The following is a 25,157-nucleotide window of genomic DNA, read 5'->3' on the forward strand; positions in this document are numbered from 1 at the left end:
TATATTTTTTGTCTTAAGGCATTGTATCCACACAATCCACATCCTCATACAGTATATCAAAATGGTTTCCTAGTGTAATTAAATGGAGTGATCCACATCTATATAACGCTCCCTAAGGCTGCTTGAAGTGCTATGGATGTTATGCCTGTCCTTTCCACAGCGTTAACCATGTCGGCGTTAACCAGCGTCTCGAAAGCAGTGAGGGGGGTTAGGTGTCGCGCTCAAGGACACTATGATAACACATTAAAGAAGATGAGCTTTCTAATGAAAAAGCTTTGTGTATGACTCTTGATGTATGGCTCTTGAAAAGATTGCCCATGGTGACTAATGTGCTAACGAATTCTTCAGATAGCTTAGTCCTAGTGGTTGTACCAGAGGGTGGGCTGTCAGCGGGGCCTGTTTGTCAGTCACTAAGAAGCTTGTCCCCTGGTGGTGCTTTCACAGAGGTAATCAAGGGTGAATTTGTCTTTATCCCCACCACCGCACACAGAAGTAGGCCAGTTAGTGGGCAGCGGGAGCCCTGTGCAGCCTTGCGTGTGCGTGAGCACGAGGATCCGTGCACGTGCAATCGCGGTGCCGTCGCACTCAGAATCTCTTGGCCTCAGATGGCAAGGAAACAGGATTTTCATGCCCCACGGTCACAACAAATTAACAAATTATTAAGACATCCATGGCCTTCCTCTTGACTGCATGCTCTGTGCTGCATGCGGGGAGCTGGCCTCGGCTCTGCACACTGCTGCCATGTCAACGAGAACACGGACATCATGCACCACACACTGCCACACCAACTGACTCAGCTCCTCTGGGAAGAACGTCAAAAATCATGCTAAATTATTAGTGTGTGTGTGTATTTATGTATGTGTGTCATAATGCCTTCTCGGGCCCCCTGGGAAAGGCTCCACAGTGTCCCTTCAGCCCATATTGGGTGGCTGAGCGAGGAGGGCCAGGTGGTGGACGCAGGGCGTGCTGACATTTGCCTGGCCCTGGAACGCTGCAGGGAGAGGAAAAATCTGTGTTTCCATATGCTTATGCTTGTTACAGCGACACACACACACACACACACACACACACACACACACACACACACACACACACACACACACACACACACACACACACACACACACACACACTCCTCTCTTCCCTGTGTCCTTCTCCCAGGCCAGATGGCGCTCAGAGTAATGTTTACCTTGGGTGATGGTCCCAGATGCACAGTGTGTCCATAGGCACCCCCATCCCACTCAGAATCCTTTTGCCCCCTTTCCAAGCTTGCGGTTTCTAGGCTGGAGGAGACTCAATCTAGTCTCAACCCTTTGCACTTTCATAGACGCCTATCTGGATCTTCCCTTCCACAGTCTGTGTCTCACCGACTCTAGAAGTGAACTCACCGTCAGCCGATTCCTCACGAGCGCAGTAGTTTGTGTTTTAGGCCTGGATGCAGCAGCCCCTGTGCTGCGCCTGCTTGTTCTCGATGCATTGTGTGAGTGTTGACATATGGTAGCTCCCTGATGGCCCTGCTAGGAGATAGACATCGACCCCCAGATGTTGCCAGTGTAGAGAGCCAGATGCTTTTGGCACCACTGGATAGGCCGCCGTAACAGCCAGTCATCCCAGCAAGCTGAACTCAACCCCCCCCCCCCCAGTCCTGTCCTGTTATTGAGCACAAGGCCTGCCAGGGGACGTGTCCCTCGTCGATTAAAGTTGGCGGCATTCAAAGACTTGTTAGGTATGTCAGAGATACATTCAGGGAGATTTTGTAAGTAGCAGTGGGGCACAGTAATCTATTACTTGTTCATGGTGGTAAAAATGTGTTTTGTAAAATAATAGAAGCCTGTCCCAAATGCAGGTCGGGTGTCGATAATTCTAAAAGCATATAGAAGGCTGGGCTTGTAGTTTATGTTTGAGAGTAACTGAACAAAACTCATGCAATGAATGCATGAGGGAGACGGTAAGAGGAGGATAGATGGATGCTTAAACCTTTTCAGATCATGAACATGCGTGACTAATATGGATAATATTGCAACTACAATAGACTTCTATTTGCATATGCAGCAGCAACGATTTTGCCCTCGTAAAACCAAGGTATATTTCTGACCATGTTGATGAGTTGATCACAGCCCTAGATGTGATAAAGGTAGTAGGTCATATTAAGGGCAAAATATTGTATTATTGGCTGTTATATACTATTAATAAAGGTTTTAAAGTCCATGTTTAAGCTCTGGCTTGGATAGATTGTCAGTTGCATATATGTTTCCCTGTAGAAAAAGTATATTAAAAAAAAATTAAAACCCCCTACCCGTTCAACAAATGCGTCTGAGTGAATGAATGGAACCCCTCAAAAGTTAGATTTTGCGAGAGAAGGTCAAGGACACTACCTTCATACATGTCTATAAACTAACCTGTTTTTTTAAATAATACACTCATGAAGCATGCTGTTTAAAATGTTATTGTGTTATTTATTGCAACGATGACACATGGCCTAAACATAGCCTTGGCAACGTCAGAAAAGGCAACATGTATTTAAAGATTTTTCTGTGGAACGAGTATGGTTAAAAAAAAAAAATGTGGGAGACCTCAAACAAAACGGCCTGCCTTTTTGTGTGTGTGTGTGTGTGTGTGTGTGTGTGTGTGTGTGTGTGTGTGTGTGTGTGTGTGTGTGTGTGTGTGTGTGTGTGTGTGTGTGTGTGTGTGTGTGTGTGTGTGTGTGTGTGTGTGTGATTGCATGCACGCACTTTGTTAAGGTCCTCAGCCTTGAGGAAGAAGAAAAGGCTCAAGATAGAAAGTACTGGAATGAGCTCTGCTGATAAAGTAATGGTGATTCTTGTAAATGATGGCTGGTTTCTTGAATTTAAGGAAAACATGCAAGGGTCAATGCCATTTTAATGTTAAAGGCAAATGAGGGTTGCATTGCAGATATTACGTGTTGGGTTCATCCTACAAACAGGTTTGGGGACTGAAAGGGTGCAGGGCAGGGAGCAAACTGCCAACCTTCCCTCTTGAAAGGTTGATGTGGTTGAAGTGTTGCTGGGCTGAACCCCATTCAACAAATCCCCTACATACTTTGGTGCTTTTGTCACACTGTCCAAAAATGATGATGGGGAAGGGACCCATTGAGGAGATGCTTCTAGATGTTAATATGATGGTAATAATGGTAGTAATGATGGACAATTTTTGGGTGCAAGGAAAGCAAACAAGTGTGTGGAGATGAAACTAGGAACATCGGATTTTCACAATTTAAGTCAAGGATTACTGTTTATCAATATTTCTTAAATTATTATTTTGTTTTTCAGAAAATATAGAAATGCATGTATTTGTTTTATTAGCAAAAGGTTGAATAAATGCATCTGACATCTATATTATTGCATTAACATGCCATTCAACAACATAACCAACAAACAATTACCAACTATGTAGTAAGTATACATCATTGAATATAGCTGCCAAGGTTGTTCCTAAGAAGGGAAATAAAGAGGAAATTCAAGCTCAAATGTAATCTTGGATGTAAATCCATTACTTTTACAATAGTAATACTATAGGGAGGTAGTATGTAAGGCTAGTTCCTCCTCTCAAACACAAACTATGAAAGTAACACATTAAAGGTGCCCACCTGGTCATTGTAATCAGGTAGTTATTATTGTAAACCTTCTGGTATTATCATATCATTAACATATCATTAGCATAATATTAGCATATCATTTTGTAAAGCTACTGAAGCTAGGCTAGTGTTTCTAGGTGAAGATGTGGATGGGTGTGTGCACGCATTAGGCAGCTTGCAGTCTGTTGGAGCATGAAAGACATGCTAAGTAGTGTAAAATGTTACCATTCTGAGTTGCGTTGGGTGCAAGGGGGCGATGGATGCGGTCTCCTGTAATCTCTACAGCCTTGGGTCTTCTTACTTGTTTTGCTCATTAATGCCTAATGTGACGGAACACCACTTGTCTCTCCCTTGACTAGCCGGCCTGATGAGAATTCAATTAGAAGGGATGAGCCGGGTGAATTTGTTAATCGTTTATTTGCATGGCTCAGACCATGCCTTGTTTGCATACCCAAGGCCAGCTTGTTCACAGTGCAGCTATGGTGCTTGTGGTTGGCTAGTTATGCAGTAGATTAGATTTGGACGAGACGTTTTGATTAATTTGAGTGGCGGTGTACTTGATTACTTCAAAGGAGTTATAGCCCACTTTTTTAAACTTTCTATACTAATCTGACTATAATGATGGTCTGTAGAATAGCCAATGTTTATGTTCAATTATCTTATTGATTTTCACATATTAAATATATTTCATTTTTATATTGTCATTTTTATGTGGCCATATCCATGTATTAAATGTACTTGCCAATGTTGGCTCAGTGTGTGTGCTAGAATAATTCCATCATGGTTTTTGTAATGGATATAATTAATATGAATACTGTTCCTAACCGCACACCTAATGACTGAAGTGTAGTTACAGCTCGTGATGGCTGACCGACATCACGATGGAGAGCCATCATCGTGATGCCACGCCCCCCCCCCCCCCTGTCAGTCACACACACACACTGATCCTAGTCTCTTCAATAGTTAACCTAAAAACTTTGCAGGGATTGAGCTGTAAATTAAATTGAGAATATAACTAATGCACATGCATGCTATTTTAATAACGGTAGCCTATACCAGAGACATTACGTGTTAGTCTTCCGCGAACTGATCGCATTTCTCGAGCCAGATGACACCATGCCATGTCGCCAAACTATGACTGTGTGGCTGGAGAAAATGTGCAGCAAAGCAGCAGCCTCCCTCCGTGAGATCCTGTCCTTAGTGGAGAAAGTTGCCATCACCACCGATGCTTGGACAGCGTTGACTACGAGTCGTATGTGACTGAGACTGTTCACTTTTTTTACTGACTGGGTTGTGCGGAGTGTGATCCTGAAGACCCACTCAATACCAGAGAGGCACACTGCGGAAAAAATTAATTTTCGTTTCAAAATTTTTATTTAAAAACGAAAATATGTTTTAGTGTGTGTGTAGTTAATTAAATGGTTTTATATCTGAAATAAATTCTGTTGCAAAGAGGTGTGCAGCATCAATATCCTAATAAAATAAGTTAGTCGGCCAAGGCCGACACATTTTGCCTATTGTAAATTGACATGAGACATTGTAAACGTTCACAATCCTGCTCTATGCTCTGATATTTTGTTTATCATCATTTTTATTAACTTCTGCGTGGCGCACACGCAAGTGGTCATGTAGATTGGTCGTCTGCCCGTCTTTTGTGCGGATCACACATGAGCAGATCTTGCACACAACTTTATCCGTGTCCCTTGGCTGTCCACTCTCATCAGGTCTAAATCAAAAAAACTGCCATATAGGCGAAGTAGTACCCTTTTTAGCAACCAACGGCATTGTTTCAACTCTATCACTTTTTTTTTTTCCTACGTGCAAAAGCCCGGATGAGTAATTATTTAGGTTAGTAAAATAACGTAACTAAACCCCCGACGACAACGACTATGTCATCGTCCATCCTGATGTTTTACTGTAAACATTGTCAACTGCCAATTTAGAGAACATCGCCCAACCCTAGTTACAACTGTAACACTTGGCTAAACTTGACAGTGGCTTAAATCATGATCTACGACCGCTTCCCTGTATCAGTAGTTAGAGTTTTCTGCTTTGGGGTTAGTTTCACATGGGGCTCAGAACAGCTGGCTCCAGAGAGTCCTCTTCTCATCCACCACTACAACCTCTGCCCCTCCCTGCCGAGTAGCAGAGATTCCTCCAGCTGTCATCTGTTCTCCCAGATGACCTAGCTCTCTGTCCAGCTGCCACCCCAGTACCACACTCTCTCAGCCCTTCAGCCTCTGCCTGTTCCCCCCCGCTCCCAGCCTCCGTCTCCAAAGTTAGCTGCCTCCACAGGGAGTGCACTCCCGACACCAAGCAACACCTCTTTGCGACCGGGTCATGAAGCTTGGGTCTGCGGCCTGACGAAGGAGACGACAGCCATATTCTGAGTCTGATCTAAAGGAATTGTTATGCAGAGTTCACAATGCTTTTTTGCGTTGTTTGAATGTTTTGGTTTTCTAGTTACATGGCCTTATCAGACCCAGACAGCCTTTTATGGAAGATACATTTTTCACAGAAAAAAATGTCTCCTTTTCTCCTCTGTTTTTTCACTTTTTATTTCTCGTTCCTTCTTTTAAGGGGTTATTTATAATATATTAACTAATACTCATCATCAATCATGCGCATCATATAATGTCATGCATAATGTCAGAGTTGACGTTCATTTGAGCAATTGCAAACTTTCTTAAGGCCCGGGTGCAATTATGTTTGCTTTCTTTGTTGGGGAATAAGAGCTTATAGCTAACGCTAGTTTCCTCAAAAAAAGAATCCATAACACTGTACAGACTGACAGAGCAGAGGCTAGTAGTTAACTTAGCGGTGTCGTTAGGTTTAAAGACTGCAGTCTCTGGAATAATGTTTAATCTCTTACTACATACAGTACCCTGTTAAGCATATGTTTAATAAGAAAATCTGAAAATACGTATCAGTTTATAAAAAAAAAATTCTCTCAGTAAAAATAGCAAAATATCTTGTTCAGATTATTGGCACTCTTTTTAAACTATTATTTCCTTCCTTGATTCAGGCACGTCTCCTAAGATCCTGAAGCTGCGAGAGGAGGCTGCTGACCATGTTGACCCCGCCAGAGGGAAGAGCAGCGCCTTCAACAGCCCGCTGGCTGCTGTAAAAGGCATCAATAACCTGGGCAACACCTGCTTCTTCAATGCCGTGATGCAGGTCGGTGCTACAGGGGCAGCATTCGGCTGTTGATTCTATAGGGTTAATTCTGGGCATTAATCAAACACTGAATCGTACCGATACATTGATCTTTAATGCCAGTTGCTAACGATGCACACCCCACCACACAAAAATCGCTAAGATTCTCCAACAACCCAGTCCTGATTATTATACCCGGAACTCACGCATATCATAATGGGAACTCGCGATCAAATACGTGACTTAAATAAAAAAAAAGTTTTTTGTACAAACACATTATCCTTATTGCAGCTACCTGTTTAGTGTGTGCTCAGCACAAAAGTCTTGTCTGTCTTCCAATGTTTTCCAAAAAAGGCCATCCTGTTGTTTGTTACCATTAGTTTGCTTGTCACGCTACTGAGACGTGTGTGACCTGACCATGATTATCTTCTAGAGAGCTGATGCTTCTGCTGAAACTCATGTGTTTTGTGGGGTAGTGTCTGTGATAGAATAAACATGGCATTAAGGCAAATTGTATTCATCCAGAGTCAAGGCTGTGGTGGCTTGCCATAGCCTAGTGAAGAAGGGGTGTTCATACACACATTTTAGGTCACTTTGAAGAACGCAGTTATGGCGCGTTTCCAGTAGGGGTGGGAAATATAATCGATTTTTCGATGCATCACGATTCTCTCTAGAACGCTTCCATCTTGATGCAGAAAAGTTAATAATCGGAATTCAAAATTGAATTACATTTGTTCGCCTGCTGCAACATTCTGTTTGCCTGCTGCAGAGCGCTACAGAAAACTCATACAAGGTTATTCATCTGTTGATTGTGATGATCGTCACAAAAGTAGGAAGTGATTAGCAAACTCTGAGTAGCAAACTCAGATGTGTGTATATATATATATATATATATATATATATATATATATTTGAAAATCATGCATGGAAATGTACAAACATCTTTTTTTGCATCAATAATCGTCTTAGAATCTAATCGTTGACCTCTGAATCGGAATCGACTCGTGAGGTGCCAAGAGATTCCCTAGTTTCCAGCAAGCGGTGTGGTTAGGTGCGGCACGGTTCGTGTTTCCACCACTTCCGTGCGACAGGGGGATAAAAACAAACAAACACAGTACCCGCAGGGTATTTCTGGACAATGGCGAAAGCTTCTTTTATTGAAGAAAATGTCTTGCAAAGGTTTGCCGTCCTTCTTGGACGTCCTACATTGTTGCTCTTTGTTTAATAAGTCGAGTTCTTCTTTTTCATTGAATTCATTAGCAGGCTACACAGTCGCCGCGCTGATATGATGTCTTGATGCTTACGTAGCTGCCGCAGCTGGTGCCGTCCAGCTTAAGCCCTGCCCTACCATACTGTCGGCATACTGCCCTACCATACTGTCGGCAGTGGAAACGTGAGCCAGATTTAGCATAACCGAGCTGTCTAACTCTGAGCCGCACCGTACCGCACCAAACCATACAGAGGCTGTTTCAGAAATTTTACTTTCACCTGCCCACATACGTGTGGCCCTCATTGGACGCATAGTGCATTCACATAACATAGAGCCACTATTCACCCACTGGTTGGTTTGTGCTGACGGCATGCCTCGCCTGCAACAATGTGGTGTTGTTTCCCACCATTTTGTTCAGGGTCTTCTTTTTATGAATTCCCTGTGAGAATACTTTATACATTGACCTGTTTCTCTCTGTCATCAGTGCCATCTCCCTGAAAATCTACGGCCTTCTAATAAGTCCCTTTGGATGAGCCCTGCTCTTATTTACAATGGCGACTTGCGTTGTGTGTTTTCCATAAGAACTGTCCTCATTGCCAATATATATTTCTTGAAGGGAAGGAAGAAAATGCTTTAACATGAAGGGACAATGGCTCCTTGGTTCTAAACCCCTACCAAGGATACTACATTCACATCTCTAACAGTTGCATCAACATTCATTTGAAGGCCTACTTTAGCAGAAACCACCACTCGTTTCCAGAATTGTACATACTAAATCCAGACCCTAAACTCAAAACGAGGCTTTCAGTAATTGATTGTCACAACAGAGGTCCTCTACTTGTGGTTGCTTACGATAATTTTTCCTGAACTATTTACAATTGATTTGCATCAATTGATTGATGCTTTTTTATTTTTCAATCAACGCTAAAACAATCCATTGTGACTAACTCAATGCTGTCCGTTGTCCTTAGAACTTGTCCCAGACCCACATGCTCATTGACCTTATCCAAGAACTGAAGGAGAAGGGGTACAAAATGAGGATCTGCCCCCCTGCAGAGAGCAACCTGGTACAGTACACACTCTGTGGCAGTGAAACCTATTCTACATCCCAACTACGAGCCAGCGCTAGGCAGATATCATAAAAAGATACCTTGGTTGCATTTCAAGTAGTTGGATGCCGGTTCCCTATGAAATGTTGCATTTTTCAGTTGATAGTTTTGCATGCTATTGTATGTTTCCAAGTTTAAACGTTTGTAACCCTGAAATCTTTATCATGACCGGTTGCATTCAGATAAATAATTATTTGCAGATTCTGCATCTACTTCTATGATTAATACTGCTATGCAAACAAGATTAACCAAGGCTGAAGCAAGGCAAGATTATAAACTGGGATATACACCACATGATGCATTTGCACAGTAACCTCTTACCGCTGTAATGTAATGTTTTTACAACATGGCTTTGGCAAGTGTTTGTTAGTTAAATGTTATAATACATTTCATGGAAGTTATTGCGGCTGCTGCTTTGATTAAATGCTGCATCAAATTTCACTGATGGGACTCCTTTTCCACAAATTAAACGCATCAGAACTACTCCCAGACTGATATGTTGTATCTCAAGGTAACTTCCTGTGAAAAAAAAAAAAGGTTAGATAAAATTGTAACTTCCCAGCCTTTCTATTTAAATTGTTTCCAGAGTCTGCTGACAGTGACGCTGCCCAGCCCAGAGCCCTTGACGTCGGCCATGTTCCTCTTCCTTCACACCATGAAGGAGCCCGGGAAAGGACCGATCAGCCCCAAGATCCTCTTCAACCAGCTGTGCCAGAAGTAAGTCACATTCATATTAGTTATATCGCAGCATTGTTGAACACTTAATTCTGATTGGTTAATGTCCCAAGCGTGTGCATTCATTTTATAATGGGACAGGCTGTCGCATATCAAATGACACATGATTTCATCACTGGAGGGAGGTCACTAAAGACTATTTTAAGATCTCAATAATCAAAGAAGATAGCCTGTAAAAGGAAGAAACAATCATGACATAACAAATTTGCTAACAGGCATAATTGTACTTATTTTGTGGTTTTCCCTGGGCAGTAAAATAACCCGTTATGAAGCAAGACACAAGCTGCTCTGTATACTAAGGGTAATGTTGGGGTCGCCGCAAACTGTCGATCCGGCAGGGATGCTTCCATGCGGCGGCAGCTTACATGCCCGTTTGGTCTCCACTTCAACCAGCAGCCAGGCAGCCCACCTAGCACCTGGGCCAGCCCCCCTCTTGGTCCTCCTCTCGCGACGCAAAGCCGTGGACCACCACACACGTTAACACGTCGCAACGTTAACGCACCACTAGCTAACACGCAACGTTAGCGCACCACAACGCTAACGCACCACACAAATGGAGGCAGCTAGTCGTTTGTTTTCTTCCAACGTTTGGTCCACCTCCACCTCCCCGCTGCACCACCTGTGTCACGATTGATCTCCGGCAGGCTCTGTGCGAAGGCCGTGCCAGGCAGACGTGCGAGGCAGACACGCCGGCCTGCATTGCCGTGCTTACCACGCCGCTACAGGCTGTCAACCGGGCCGGCTCTCTTTCATGAACAAAGCGCATTGCGTTGCTTGGCTGGTTGGCTTCCTGTCTGAACGTGGTGCACTGCTGGTTTGGTTCGCATGTGTTTATCTGAGCATAGAACCTGCGCTGTGCAGTAGTGCAGGTCGCTGGATCGCACTCCTGGCTGTCGGGACGACTGGCTTCATCTCTTCACGCGGCTTTGATTTGAGTCATCGGCTGCAACGTGTGTGTGTGTGTGTGTGTGTGTGTGTGTGTGTGTGTGTGTGTGTGTGTGTGTGTGTGTGTGTGTGTGTGTGTGTGTGTGTGTGTGTGTGTGTGTGTGTGTGTGTGTGTGTGTGTGTGTGTGTGTGTGTGTGTTCCACAGCTACCACCTCACCTGCTACCACCACAGCCTGCGGTGCACACTGCAGCCATTCATGCATGCAGATGCAAAGGCGTGGTTCACTCACGTACACACGTGTTTTATTTTCTTACTTTCCGCTTGCATGCATTTCAATGCATACAAGTCTCGAGTACTCATTACCAGTAATTCAAATTCTAAGGCAAACACGATTCTTCAAGGACAGCCATGAATGTGACTGCTTGATGTTCAGTATTAAACAGGCACTTCGAAGTACTTTGAAACACGGGAATACTTGACATATCTCAAAAGTGTCTCAAAAGTAATCAAGCCTTCCATGAAAGATTGTTAACCCACAAAATCATAAACAAAAACTGTTATCATTAATAAATGTATGATCACTCAGTTGCTCTCAATTATAACGTTATTGGCTTGTTCATGGTTCCATCGTTGCCACCAGTTGGGTAATTCATGGGCTCGTTGAGCCAGGGCTGGATCATCATGTTTGCAGTAACAGGAATGTCAAAAATGTGTTTAGCGTTCATTCATGATTTGCCTAACGACGGTCTCCACCTCCGACCAACAATGTGCATCCATGGCACATACAGTCCAGCCCTGACCTGCAATGCCCACTTCCTGAGACAGGTTAAGAGTAACTGTTGTCACGCGGGACCTATTCTCTCCCACACACTGATCTTATTGGATGGTGAAGCAGGCGCTTTACATGTAGTGCTACACACAATGTGACATTCACTTGTCACCGCAGGCTCTCCTACGTGTCAGGAGGGGGCGTGTGTGTGTGTACTGCATGGGTGGGGGTGTGTCTGTGTAACAGCATGTGAATATGTTTTAAATTTGCATTCACATATAGAGTAAACGCACATCATGTATTCCCCAACGACCAGCTGGGTACCCACTGCATGCTGCCATGGGTCATGCCAGGCCTCTTTCTCTCTCCCTCTCCCTCTCGCTCCATGCCAGCTGGACTGGTCTGGACTCGGACCGATGCCAAGCCCAGTGGTTGGTATGGTCAGCACCACACGATCTCTGGTGCCAGAGAGGGTCCCAGCTTGTAACCAGACTGACATAGACTGGCATAGATGGCATAAGGGAGGGAGGGTCTTGCGAAATTATGGTCTATTGAATAGTAAAAACAACTTGTCCTTCTTGTATGCATCTCTTATGCATAGCATTGGGGTGGCGCGCAACACTATTATATTCAATGCTCCATTAGATGCGTAAAGGGACCGACACATTTTTTTCTACCCCCACTTTCGTCTATGCTTTCCTTTTATTACCTAAGCCACAGAGGAGGTCGTCTATACTCTTTCATACATTGCAGGGTGTTTTGTAGAGGCCTAACATATCCACATCTTTCATGAGAAACCTTCTCTCTCATCAAGCACCAGCAAACCTTTGCAGACAAAGTAGCACAATGGGGCAATTAATTATTCGTATTCACACTGTATAGACCAAGAGAGCATACATCTACAAAAATATAGGAAAAAATGGCTCATAATCCGCACACAGGTTGAAGTGCTTCTCCTACTTCAGGTTGATCGCTAAAGCCTGCACACTTTGTTATTTTGTTTCTCGGTTTCTGTAGCACTTTATGAAGATTACTTTATGAAAAGTGCTTTACAAAAAAAAATTATCATTATTACTTCTTGTAGCACATACTCGATAATGAACGCTGCTTGTACTGTGGTCAATGGCTTCCATATAATTTAATCATTCAATCATTTTTCTAATTAATTCATCTGTGTGTTGGTGTTTCTTTTATATCAACAACGGATGCCATTGGTCTTGTTGGCCATTCCGTTTAGTTTTGTGCTTCCCAGAAAAACAAATTATGATGTTATTGCTTACAATAAGCTACCCGTCAGAGCTTCCATTGAAGACCTTCAGTGATTAAATTGCCCAGTGTTTTTGTTAATGCGCTCGCGATTGCCACGCGAGATGTGACATTTGCAGGATGTTCAGAGGACCGCTTGGTGGCTTTATGTGTGAAACGGTTTGGCAGAGAGAAAATGTTGCCCTTTTATGACTAGATTTCCAATCCTTACACATGAACTTGAAAACTTAAATTTCATGAATCTATAAAAGGACCAATCGGTAAAGCAGTAGTTTCTCTGTCAATGTTTGCCAGTATCCATCACATTGGTAGTGATTGTCACACTAATTATTGTGATCTTTTCATGGGCTGAAAGAGTGTGTGTGTGTGTGTGTGTGTGTGTGTGTGTGTGTGTGTGTGTGTGTGTGTGTGTGTGTGTGTGTGTGTGTGTGTGTGTGTGTGTGTGTGTGTGTGTGTGTGTGTGTGTGTGTGTGCACGCTCATTTGGGGAGCTGGAGGTTGGCGGTGGGGACGGGGGGTTGTTACCTTGTGTCTGGTACTAACTCATCCGGCTATTAATTGTGTTAGCAGCGCAGCTGTTTGTGTTGGCCGGGGCCAGATTGGGAACAGTGCTACAGGGCCCTTCTGCTTCTGCTCTTCCACTGGGATGAGCTTCCAGACTGCTCCATTCCCAGCAGCCCCACTTCAGCTTCTCTCTCTCCTCTCTTTGTCTCATTGTCCGGGATTTGGTTCTCTCTGCACTTCCCTTGCCACTGGCCTATACAGAGGCTGTGTCAAATGTTGTACCAGCCTCAAACATGAGCCATGCAATGGTGTGCACAGATCACGTGCAGACCATACCGGTTCTCTAGACTCAAAGACCATTTTGGGATCCTTTTTGTGCTTATGAATTCATAATAATATAACAAGGAAGCAACACAAGGGAAATAAACCGAAAATGCATCTCCCAACGCATTGAGAATGAATCCATAACTTAGTCTAAGGAGACATTCCTCTGCATGCGCTCATTGGAAATGGAATGAGGTGTGGAGATGAGTGAGGGGATGGAGACATTGGCTCTCTTAATAACTTGATGACCTCCTGACCTTCAGCGTGTCAACATGGACACAATTAAACCTTTCCTGCGATCATGAAATTCTACCAGTGACCTTGCAAACAGCCTATTGAGATTGCACCAGTCTGTGTTTATGAATACAGGTTTAGCATCTCCAGGCTTTTTACAAGGCTTGGCTATAATGCATACTGTTTTTTGTCAGCTCTTTAAATGGTAATGGATGAGGTGGATTGACAAGCACACACTCATGCACACGCACACACCCCCACGGTATGTAAAGTGCCTTGTGTGTTGTGAAAAGCGCGTAATAGATGCACCCACAAAATGTACATGATAAATCTAGTGAGTGATAAATCTAGTGAGTGCAAATGCATTCAGGAAATTTAAGTTGCACTTGGAAATAAAAGCATTTTTAAATGAGAACACAGAACACTTATTTGGTTGGTGGCACATTTTTGGTTGGTGGGTGAGATTGGGCTGTAGATGGTTGGGTTTTTGAACCATATTCCCGAGCAAATCTCTGTTAACTGAATGCATCACCAACCAGTGGCTTGCCTCCTCTGTAAAGGCCGGGCCTGTCAGCCCAACCCGTTTTCTGGTTATGTGGATGGCACTGGCCAACAGGTTGCCTGGACTACAGCCGTAATGGCCCCATCTGCCCCCAACATCTGCCTCCCACATCTGTCCAGCATGGACAGCCAAGGAGACTGCAGTCCACTTCAGTAGGCTGGGAGTTCATGTCAAGGATAGTGGTTTATCAGGTGTCATTTTGACATGGCCGCAATTATCCGTTGAGACATTTTACTTGGGGGTTTATCACCCCAGCAGAAAAGTGCAGCTTACATGGAGGTTGGACCTTGGATAACCAACTGAGCAGCAACTTTCTGAATAGAATGTGATCCTATAGGAAATTATGCACAAGTGACCTTTTGGACTTTAATATTTAAATTCTTTATTAAATCGCTGTTTTGCTACATCAAGTGTTGATGTCTATGTGCGAGACATTCATGACCTGGCTGGAAGCTAAGGGCTGCAGAGCGTCTGTTTTGTGAGTACCACAAGGCTGTAAAGACGGGCAGTCCACCCCTGGCGGGTGGCATAATAGCCTTTTCTAACCCTGTTGACACTCGTGTGTGTGTGTGTGTGTGTGTGTGTGTGTGTGTGTGTGTGTGTGTGTGTGGTTGCTTTCTTGCTGTTCATTATCGTAGGTGGAAGCCTCCGCACTAACACATTAGTCTGGCAATTTGTCTCCCGTCACAACCTTGTTTTCAATCATCCATTTGTTATAATTGAGAACGTAGTCTTTTTCTATTTTCGCAGTTTTAGTGTTATCTTTTGTCCTGTAATTCCATAGCCTCCTTCTTGCCCAGCTCTAAAGTGTGGTCTTGCTTTATGTAGGGCTCCACGCTTCAAGGGCTATCAGCAGCAGGACAGCCAGGAGCTCCTGCACTATCTACTGGACTCTATACGAGTAGAGGAGACCAAGGTACACACACACACACACACACACACACACACACACACACACACACACACACACACACACACACACACACACACACACACACACACACACACATTCAACGACCGAACCATTCAACTGTGTCTTCTGTGGGGTGCATGTGTGTGTACATACAAGGGCAACGGACGCCTCCATTCTCAGCCAGCATGTTTTCATGCGTTCCCCGCCTGGTACCAGGTTTTTTTTTTTCTTTTTCTTCTGTGGGTTTTTGGCAAGTGCGCAAAAACCCTGCCCCACTGTCACCCCTCACCCCCCCACCCTCCTCCTCCTCCTTGAGCCAGCCGACCAGGGACCCCCCAGAGGGCTCCTTTTGAGGGGCAACGCTGGCCTCTGTGGCCCCACCAGCGGCTGGGTGAACCCGGGATGGGAAGTTGGCGGGTGTGTGCCTGGTCAGCCCGGTGCCTCGAGGGGGGGATGGGGGCGGGGGGCAGTTTGGGGGGCCTGGCCGCAGACAAATTAAAACTTGTGAACGCTGACAGTTGTGCCACTTAGGGGACGTGCAAGTGGTGCAAGCGGCACCATTGTGTGTTCTTGGGAAACCCACAGCTGCAGGGCCGCTTCCATTGTGCTGGAGGCGCCCGTCCCCCAGCCCCCCCCCCCCCCCCCCTCCCCCAGCACACACACACACACACACACACACACACACACACACACACACACACACACACACACACACACACACACACACACACACACACACACACACACACACACACACACACACACACACTCTCTCTCCTGACCCCATCAAGGAGGACGAGCGGGAGGAGGTGAAGTCTACCCCTCTTCCTTCACTCAGACATCCTCATTTCTACAGCACAGAAAATGTACTCATGGCTATGTGAGTCCTGAATGTCTTTACCACACCTGTTTTAAAGCATCCATTGTAACACATTTCTGAACATTCTAGAAATGTTAGAAAGTACATATGTACATATTTAAAGCCTACAAGGTAGCAATGCCTAAGCTGGGTTGATCACTCAGCAACCAAAGTCATTTAAACACCCATGTGAAAATAATGTATATTGGCACAATCTGCACAAACTTTCTCCCTTATGTGTGTTTATGTGTGTGTGTCAGGGAGAAACACACATCAGGGAGAAAGTTTGTGCACATTGTGCCAATATACAGTACTTTCACATGGGTGTTTAAATGACTGTGTGTGTGTGTGTGTGTGGCCGGTAGATCTCCAGTGGGCGTCGGCAACCCAAGTGCACCCCTAAGTGTTTGTGTTGATTGGCCATTAGTATCAAAGGATCTAAATATGCTAATTTGGACACAGTCAATTATCACCAATTAGCTGAGACGATGGGTCTAGCTCTCTCAGGGCATGGCCGGTCCTTCTTAACCCGTCTTGGTTTGAGTTTCCACCCCTCTGCCTCTTCTCCCACCAACCCACTCCCTCAAGCCCCCTCCTCTTGGGTAGCGCGTGGGACAGTGACCGCTGCTGCTTTAGTTGGGGCGGGTGGGGGGGTTATAATTAATTAGCGAGGGGGTGCGCTCTGATCCTCTGACTGGGGTGCAGGCTGGGCTCGGATTAACAAGGCATTTTTGACCTAAATATCCAGTGAGTGGGTTTCCTGCATAATGGGTTGTTGTGGGGGTGGCGTTGGTGGTAGTGGTGAGAGGGGGAAGGGGACTGGTTTAGGGGCGACGGTCACAGACCACGGCCAATTATCTATTGATTGGTGCATCACTGCGGTTGTGTTCTTCTTCACAGCTCCCTCGCCAACACACTCACTGACCATGTCGCCTCCGATAAGAGGATTCCAGTCAAACGACACACATACACACACATCCAAACGTACACTCACAGAAAATGCTAATCCTACCCTATACGGTTACGTACACATGCACATTCAAATGAGATCTCTGCATGTTAATGTTACTGGACAGGCTCATTGATTATTTTACTTTTAATGAGGTTTTAACTAGGTGTACTTGTCAAATTGAGCATTATCCTAGTGTGATAATTTCACTCATGTGTGTAATGGAGATCACCTACCTGATCCCAAGTCTGCGGTTTTAATGATTCTGCAAATTTTACCAACATCAATGTTGTGTATAAAGCGCTTGTTTTTAACCCAGGCGTACATTTTGTGTTTGGCATTCACAGAGAGTCAAAGCCAGCATCCTCAAAGCTTTTAACAACCCTACAGAGAAGACTGCAGATGAGGAGACTAAACGACATGTTAAAGGTGGCATTTCCCCTCTCCTACCCAAAGCTTGGATCAACAGCGCCCTCTGTTGGCATGTATTGGCGCGCACAGCTCAGTATTTACTCCTCTTGGAACATCTTGATAATTTAAGTCATGTACTTGTGTAAACAATTTAATAATAAATTATAGCATATTTCCACAGTTAATTAAAGACTATTTTAAACAAAACAAAACATTTTGTGAAATGAAAGTGCTTTTCGTTTTTATTATTTGAGTTCAAGAAAATGAGAGTAATGAGCTTGAATGCTAACTAAAAGCGTTCTTCTTTACAGCGTATGGAAAGGAGGGTGTGAAGCTGAATTTTGTGGACCGGATCTTTGTGGGGGAGTTAACCAACACCATCATGTGTGAGGAGTGTGGCCATGTAAGTCCAGTGTGGAGATTTCAATGTGATAACAATTTCTCCATGGATGGAGAGAGCATGCAGGATTCTGAAAGTCTGTTGCGTACTGACTGGAAGGCGCTCAATAGAACACATTGTGACCTTAAATATGCATATTGTTAGGCTTGTATCACCTTTATTCATCGACCATATTAACTATAGGAACTATGCTGTTTTTGCAGACTGCTTGCTTATCCAAGCCTTCTTGCTGCGACTAATTTGTCCATTTGTGCATATGCGATTTTCTATTTTTCTAAAACATTTCTAACTCTACAATGAGTTTAAATGAAGACTCATCAAATTGTTAAGAATAACGGATAGTCTCTACACAAATCAATTTATGTGTAGAGATGTGTCATCCTCTTTGTCGATTTGTTTCAAAGAATAACTGTTCATATAAAGAAAAATCATGAAAAGGGTTGAGGGTAAAGAACCCTTGAAAAAACAAAACAAAGGACCAACTGGAATTCAAACTAGATGGATAGAAATTAAGAAGGGTCAGGGCGGTATAAGGAGAAGGCCAGAACAATCCTGTGTTTTTTATTTTGTCTGATGCTATAATAAGCAGCAGACGTCCCCTTGTCTCAACTGGTTTTGTGATTGGTCCCTTTATAGATCTCTACAGTGAAAGAGGCCTTCATCGACATCTCTCTTCCCATCATTGAAGAAAGGGTGAGCCTTACTATACACATCAATATATATAATGATGAGTAAACTATTAAACCAAATTAATATATTTCGATTTATACATTCATTAACAAGCACTTCTATTGTGTATTGCTAAGGTTTTAGTTTATTTATTAATTATTGTTTTTGTTATTGATATACAACAGAGCAACTTGCCTGATCAGCCATGTCTGCCTTTTCCATTAACCTGAATTTGCCTCTTTTTGCCGGTCAGATTTCCAAACCGTCCAACCCTGGCAGGCTTAGCAAAAGCCCCCGGGACCAGGATGTCCACTTCCTTCAGTCCGACACAGTCCACGCTGCTGCCCCCGCCCTGAGCAGGAACACTAGGAAGCCCAGCAGCCAGGTACCTCCGCCACTTGGATTTCATGGCTGCCCTGAGACTGAGTATGTATGAGGGCAGCTGTGGTGCTATTGTAGCTTTGTGCAAGGAGTTCTTCCTTGCCCCGGTCCTTGTTCCTTGACCTGTGAAACCCTTGGAGACTGTAAAGGTGTCAAAGGGCTCTTCAAATACAATTGGCTTGACTCGATAATTCTGTGACAGAAGCATCCACTGAGGAGGTCTTCAGGATCAGTGGAGGAGGAAGGAGCCGACCGGCCCCACGAGGAAGACGAGGACGAGGCTCCCCTGGCGGCGGCGGCGGCGGTGGCGCGGGCCGTGGTCGGGGCCGGTTGTCCCCTGAGCCGGGTGGCGTCGGTCGGCAGCCACTCGGACTCGAGCGACAAAGACCCGTGCGCTCAGGACAGCAGCAACGACGCCGACAGCGAAGCCTCTGAGAGCGAGTGGACCCCGCGGCCCGCCTCCAGGTACGGCCGCACGGGCCCAGCGCCGACCACTCCCTCGTCGCCGAGCCCCCCGCTGAAGCCCTCCCCCACCGGCTCCACCCCGTTGCCCCGGCCGGGCGGAGCAGTGGAACAGCTGGTCAACGCCGTCTCCAAGATGAACCTGGGTCCCTCCTTCCCTGGGGAAGGCTCCCCGGCGGCCCGCTTTCCCGCGGAGGACACCGCGGAGAAGGCGGCGCCCCAGTCCCGAGATAACCTTCACCATCAGCAGCAGCAGCACCTTCTGCCCCAGGGGGCTTTCCAGGCCCTCTCCCACAGCTACACACCCAGCTCCAAGGAGTGCTCGGTGCAGTCCTGCCTGCACCAGTTCACTTCGGTGGAGCTGCTGATGGGCAACAACAAGCTGCTGTGTGAGAGCTGCACCGAGCGCAGGCAGAAGACGCTGCGCAAGAGCGGTAGGAGCGATGTTTGTTATTTTGTGGGACATTTAGGGCCAAGAGAGTTGAAGGAGAACCAAACCCCCGGCACTACCTGTAGATCGATTTGCTTTGTAGAGGACTCCCTCTATAGGTTAAGTAGATGCTACTACATGCATAACCTGGAATTGGCCGATTACCTGCTGATTAAGCACGGGTGTGCCACACCTTCCCTCCGTTTACAGGGGTTTCGGTCCTCCTTTAAAGGACTATTCTGGTATTTTGAACATTGAGCCCCCTTTCTGGTTTGTCTAGGATGAAATACAGTGGTTGACACCGACATTTTGACTATTGGTAAAGACTACAACCAAATGTAAACAGCACCATTTCCGTTTCCGTTCCGGTTTCCGTTTCAACAGGATTTTACAAAATGCCAAATAAAACACGACAGAAACTGTTCGCTACGACACCACTCGGTGAGTTGCACATTTCTGAAAATGAACGTTTAGGGTTGCTTTAAGGACAGGTTTGTGAATGCCCATAGCCAGCCATTCTGAAGCAGGCAGGGGCGATTCTAAATTAGCCAAATACCCAAGACAGGCCCAATAGTCAACATTTCGGTGACAACCACTCTATTTCATCCTAGACAAACCAGAAAAGGGCTCAATGTTCAAAATACCAGAATTGTCCTTTAAAGTCACGAGCTTTTAAGCTCTTTTGGAAGAGATTTAATGCAATTTTTCATATAAATGTGCCCAGTTGTACGTTGACTTACTAGACCTGCCTTTTGTAAAAATGATGTTCTTGCACAGATAAAAAGTCGGAGAAGGTCTACACCAGCGCTAGGAAGCACATCTTGATCTCTTCGCTCCCTCCGGTGGTCACCCTACACCTGAAACGCTTCCACCAGGTAGATCTGGACTGCATTAATGATGTTCAAACTAAATACGCTTATTTTTTTCATGCACACACCTTGCATGAATACATACTTACTCTTAATACAAAAAGGTTAATTTACTATGTATTCCTAGTCCAGTCTGATAGTAGGGACGGGAATATCCCTACCGCACAGATATGCAGTATATTGTGATTATGTAAATATAGCATAGCATAATTAGTTTGTTGTGTGATTTTATCTTGTGTGTGGAGTTACGGCTTTAACGTTGGGGTTCAGATTCTACAGGTCTGTCGTGTGTGTCATTGTTTTTTAAATGGCACAATAGAACAGAATGTGGTTCATGCAAGTGTGCAGCAGGACCATACACTTTAGCGCCCTCTGTAGGACTATGCCGGTCATTTGCAGACCACCCGAAAAGAACTTGAAAAGAAAAAACTGATATGAGTCAACCTGACGATACAAGTACAGTGGAAACAAAAAAATCCTGATACTATCCTGAATATATTTATCCCCACATCCCCAATTTAAAAGTAGGCTGGACATTTAGTGTAATGTGTGTTTCTCCCCCCCAAGGCCGGAATGAACTTGCGGAAGGTGAACCGCCACGTGGACTTCCCGCTGGTGCTGGACCTGGCTCCGTTCTGCTCTGCTACCTGCAAGGTTCTCCCACCGCAATGCGCTCGACCTCCATGTGTTTTTAATTACAAGTGCTCCCACAGCATGAAGAAATTGACCGGAGGAATGCCACATGGTTGGCACTCCTGTGAGGATTCAGAATAACAGTGCATTAATTATTGTTTGTTTATTATTCATTTATTTTATTTCACCATTATTTTACAAGGTTGGTCTCAATGAGATCTATTTTATAAGAGAGACCTTGCCAAGGCTGCAGCAGCATACAATCAAATTCAATAAAATACAACACCACATGAGAAACATTATTTTACACTTTTTAAATGGAGGATAAACCAATTCCGAAATCCCTTGAAATGATTGATTGATTAAATTATTGAGGATGACAGCTACGACTACTGATGTTGATCATCTCTCCGCCCGTGTCCTGTGTCTGTGTTGTTCCGTATCTTTTCCTTTGTCCCTGTGGTTGTGGTGATTGGTGTCGTGGCAGAACCTGGGTTCCGGGGAGCGTGTTCCCTACAGCCTGTATGGCATCGTGGAGCACAGTGGGTCCATGCGTGGGGGCCACTACACGGCCTACGTCAGGGTCCGACCGCCCCAGAGGAGGGCTGAGCACCAGCGCAGGAATGTGTCAGGTAAGGGTCCCACAGGGTCTCACAAATCAGGCTTTCAATTAATCATTTTAAACTGTTCATCTAAAATCTGATCTGGACAATCTTAAATCTTGCTGATCTGGATGTTTGGCATTTTTTCGCTTCATTATTTGTTCGGACGAATAATGTTAAAGGGATCTGCAAGCACGTCATCGGCTAACAGCGAAGCACAACAACAACACTGGTAGTAAACTTTAAAAAAGTGTCTGTAAAGGTTTCAAATCAACAGTGTAGCTTCGCCATTATAGAAAAAACATGTATTTAAATCCCCTTTTGAAAGCTACAACCACTCATGCAAACGCCTTTCTTTGGTAGAATATCTCCATACATCTAGATCTAGGAAACAAGGCATATCTCAGTCCCTTGCAGCTCCCTGCATTGATTCTTCGCTGTCCCTGCATTTTCAATTCAAACATTGTAGATGCCATATCCTACAATGTATTTTAGCTGACCATACCCTGATAATAAAGTGTGTGTGTGTGTGTGTGTGTGTGTGTGTGTGTGTGTGTGTGTGTGTGTGTGTGTGTGTGTGTGTGTGTGTGTGTGTGTGTGTGTGTGTGTGTGGCCAGGTGCCAGGGAAGCCTCTGGCCCTTCTCAGAGCCAGTGGGTGTACGTCAGCGACACCACAGTGCAGACGGTCCCAGAATCCAGGGTCCTCAACTCTCAGGCCTACCTGCTGTTCTACGAGGAAATGCTGTAACGGAACCGCAACGTTTGCAGCACTTTTCATATTTTTCCTTGCATGTCTGTCATTTTTTCCATCTTTTTTTACCTGTTGTCAGCATAGAGCCTGTACTCACTCCGTCTACTGTACCTAATCGGCAGACCATGTAAGGAGGAGGTACTTTTTTTTTTCTTTTTTTTTACAAATCAGCTCTTTGGGCTTCTTCTTTTCCTGCAGCAGTTTTACAAGCAAGGGGTGGATGCCTGTCCCTTCGCGATGCAACAGTGATGCAATGTTTTAAATGTGAAGTGGAGTAACTTAAAGATTATTTTTATTTTTTACAAAATCCAATATAATGCATTGAACTATCGCTTTATCTGCCCTGCAAGTGAGGACAGGCCGGCTGAAGAACTGTAAATATCTGACAGGACAGAAAGTGGTGTTGAACTGGAGTGAAAAGAGTGCAATACCTTTAGGTGGCTCCCCAGGCCGGCATAGAACATGTGCATGCATGGGTTTGCAAATAACAGCTGTTTTCAAAAGGTAATGACATGTATTTAAAGCATTGTGTGTGTATATTGAGAAAGAAAAGAGTATTGACTTGAAGAAGTACAAGTACAGCAAAAGGAAACGGTTATTTGCAAGCTATGGTAGAATGTATTGCAGAGTTTTGTACATTGGAATGTATGATTGTATGACTATCACTTTGCTTGCCCAAAAAGGGATTTTGTATCATAAGAAAATAAGTCAGAAAACCATTGCCTTTGGTATACATGTTTGATAGTTGTTCCATCAAGGGCATCCATCTGATGCATGATGGTGCATACTAAAGAAAGGATTTTCTTTTCTATCAGGCTAACAAAGCACTTCTGTCTGCACTAGGTTTTAACTCTGATCGTATCAGTATCCCAAGTAGCAAGCCTGCAGTTCCTCTCAATGTCAGTTCAACGCTCAGGCACATTTATGGTTACAAAGTAAAAAAATGTATTGTAAAAGTATTGTAGCTTAAGCCTTACCAAAAGAAAGTTGTGTGCATAGGCTCATTGTATATTGAATGTATATTGCTTACTCTTAAATAGACAAACATTTCGATTTTGTAGGTGATTGACCTCTTCAATACATGCATAGAAAACAGTTTACTTTAATTTCCCAATGGCCCACAACTCAGTGCCTATGCTTCTGGTTAAATCAACATGCATGGTACAAGGAAGACCATGATTTTAAAGAGGATATATGGGAAATGTGATATATATATATATATATATATATATATATATATATATATATATATACACCAACATGTATGTGTGGTGCCAGACTCGTGCAGGGTTTGTATCCGTTCATGTGCAAATTTTGTTTTGGATTTTTCAATTCAATGTAACAAAAACGGTTGCTGTGTGTCACATCACATGAATACAATAAAATAAAACATTGTATTTATGTAAAGTTTTTTTTTGGTAACTGGTTACTATTTAGATGTCAAACTTCATTAATACTACTATGTATGCTAAATGTTTTTCTTTAAATTATCTATTATCAATTAGCAATAATTTATATTGTAGTTGTATGAAATAAAAAAAAGAAATAGGAAGCTGAAACCTTCGTCTGGTGTTAACTAATGATCAGCAACAATCAACCTATTATTTGAGAAATTCAACAAAGATTCATATTTTATGTCGTCATTTTTGTTCTGTAGATATGAAAAAAGCACATTTTTTTCAAGTAACTTGCTGACGTAGGCCTACCCCTAGGTTACCCTATGTCCACGGCTAGGAATCACAGGAATCCACCCTTGGCGGATAGAACTATATCTGCTTTATCCTCAACGTTGGCCCAAATGTCACTGATGCCCTTTATACAAGATTGTGTGTGTTGTGTGCGGTTTTCCCTTGCTGTCTCTCTGCATCCCACAGTGCCATATTCAGTCCATGGTGACTGCCGATGCGCCCTGACAGGTGCAAAGCAGCTCTGTTTTTTGGGACATGTCGCCGGCTGGTGAAGGGAAGGTGGGTGTGGAATCAAGAAAAGGGCAACGTCCAAAGACATCGGATCTGTCCGAACTCCACGCTGAATCGGTTGTCACGCTGTCGGCGCGTTGAACCAGGTTGTCAATTGCCGCCACCAACAAAAGAACATTGATTCGGGAATGTCTATTTTTTAAATGAGGGCCGTTTCACTGGTGCTTAGGTTCGCCTGGTGACGGTCTGCTCAAGCAACCAATGTGATCTCCCGCCTCGTCCCATCTCTCCATATTCGAGGTCGGCTGATGAGCCAGGAGTAGCCTCCAGCAAAGGGACGAGGGCCAACATTCTGCCGTGACGTCACCCTGTGGACTCAAACTCTTGGACCCCAATGGGACAATAAAACATGGATCGTTGACATTTAAAACCTTGATTTATTCGACATTCCTTCCATTGATTGTTCAAATGTATTCGTTTGTTAAAATATTACATTTATGCAAGTCATTTATGTTAAACGGAAGAGGATTAGGGCCGTTCTGAGTTTAAAGTCAGCATT

At 44.3% G+C, this 25,157-nt stretch overlaps 1 protein-coding gene across 3 annotated transcripts in view; it reads left to right on the forward strand.

The window, feature by feature from the left end:
* Positions 1-24,038, forward strand: part of usp45 (ubiquitin specific peptidase 45) — a 30,275-nt gene extending 6,237 nt beyond the window's left edge. For 2 of the 3 annotated variants that reach the window (XM_084471193.1, XM_084471194.1), the window contains 13 exons: positions 6,621-6,772; positions 8,933-9,028; positions 9,657-9,787; positions 15,179-15,266; positions 17,419-17,500; positions 17,794-17,885; positions 18,519-18,575; positions 18,805-18,936; positions 19,135-19,828; positions 20,602-20,699; positions 21,261-21,347; positions 21,814-21,958; positions 22,546-24,038. In XM_084471193.1, coding sequence (XP_084327319.1) covers positions 6,621-6,772; positions 8,933-9,028; positions 9,657-9,787; positions 15,179-15,266; positions 17,419-17,500; positions 17,794-17,885; positions 18,519-18,575; positions 18,805-18,936; positions 19,135-19,828; positions 20,602-20,699; positions 21,261-21,347; positions 21,814-21,958; positions 22,546-22,676 — 1,985 coding nt within the window. In that variant the 3' untranslated portion in view covers positions 22,677-24,038. The remainder of the gene's footprint in view (positions 1-6,620; positions 6,773-8,932; positions 9,029-9,656; positions 9,788-15,178; positions 15,267-17,418; positions 17,501-17,793; positions 17,886-18,518; positions 18,576-18,804; positions 18,937-19,134; positions 19,829-20,601; positions 20,700-21,260; positions 21,348-21,813; positions 21,959-22,545) is intronic. The other variant, XM_084471195.1, reaches the window with a different exon arrangement.
* The last annotated feature ends 1,119 nt before the right edge of the window (positions 24,039-25,157 follow it).

This window comes from Micromesistius poutassou, assembly GCF_964030765.1.
Source record: "Micromesistius poutassou genome assembly, chromosome: 8".
Taxonomy (NCBI): domain Eukaryota; kingdom Metazoa; phylum Chordata; class Actinopteri; order Gadiformes; family Gadidae; genus Micromesistius; species Micromesistius poutassou.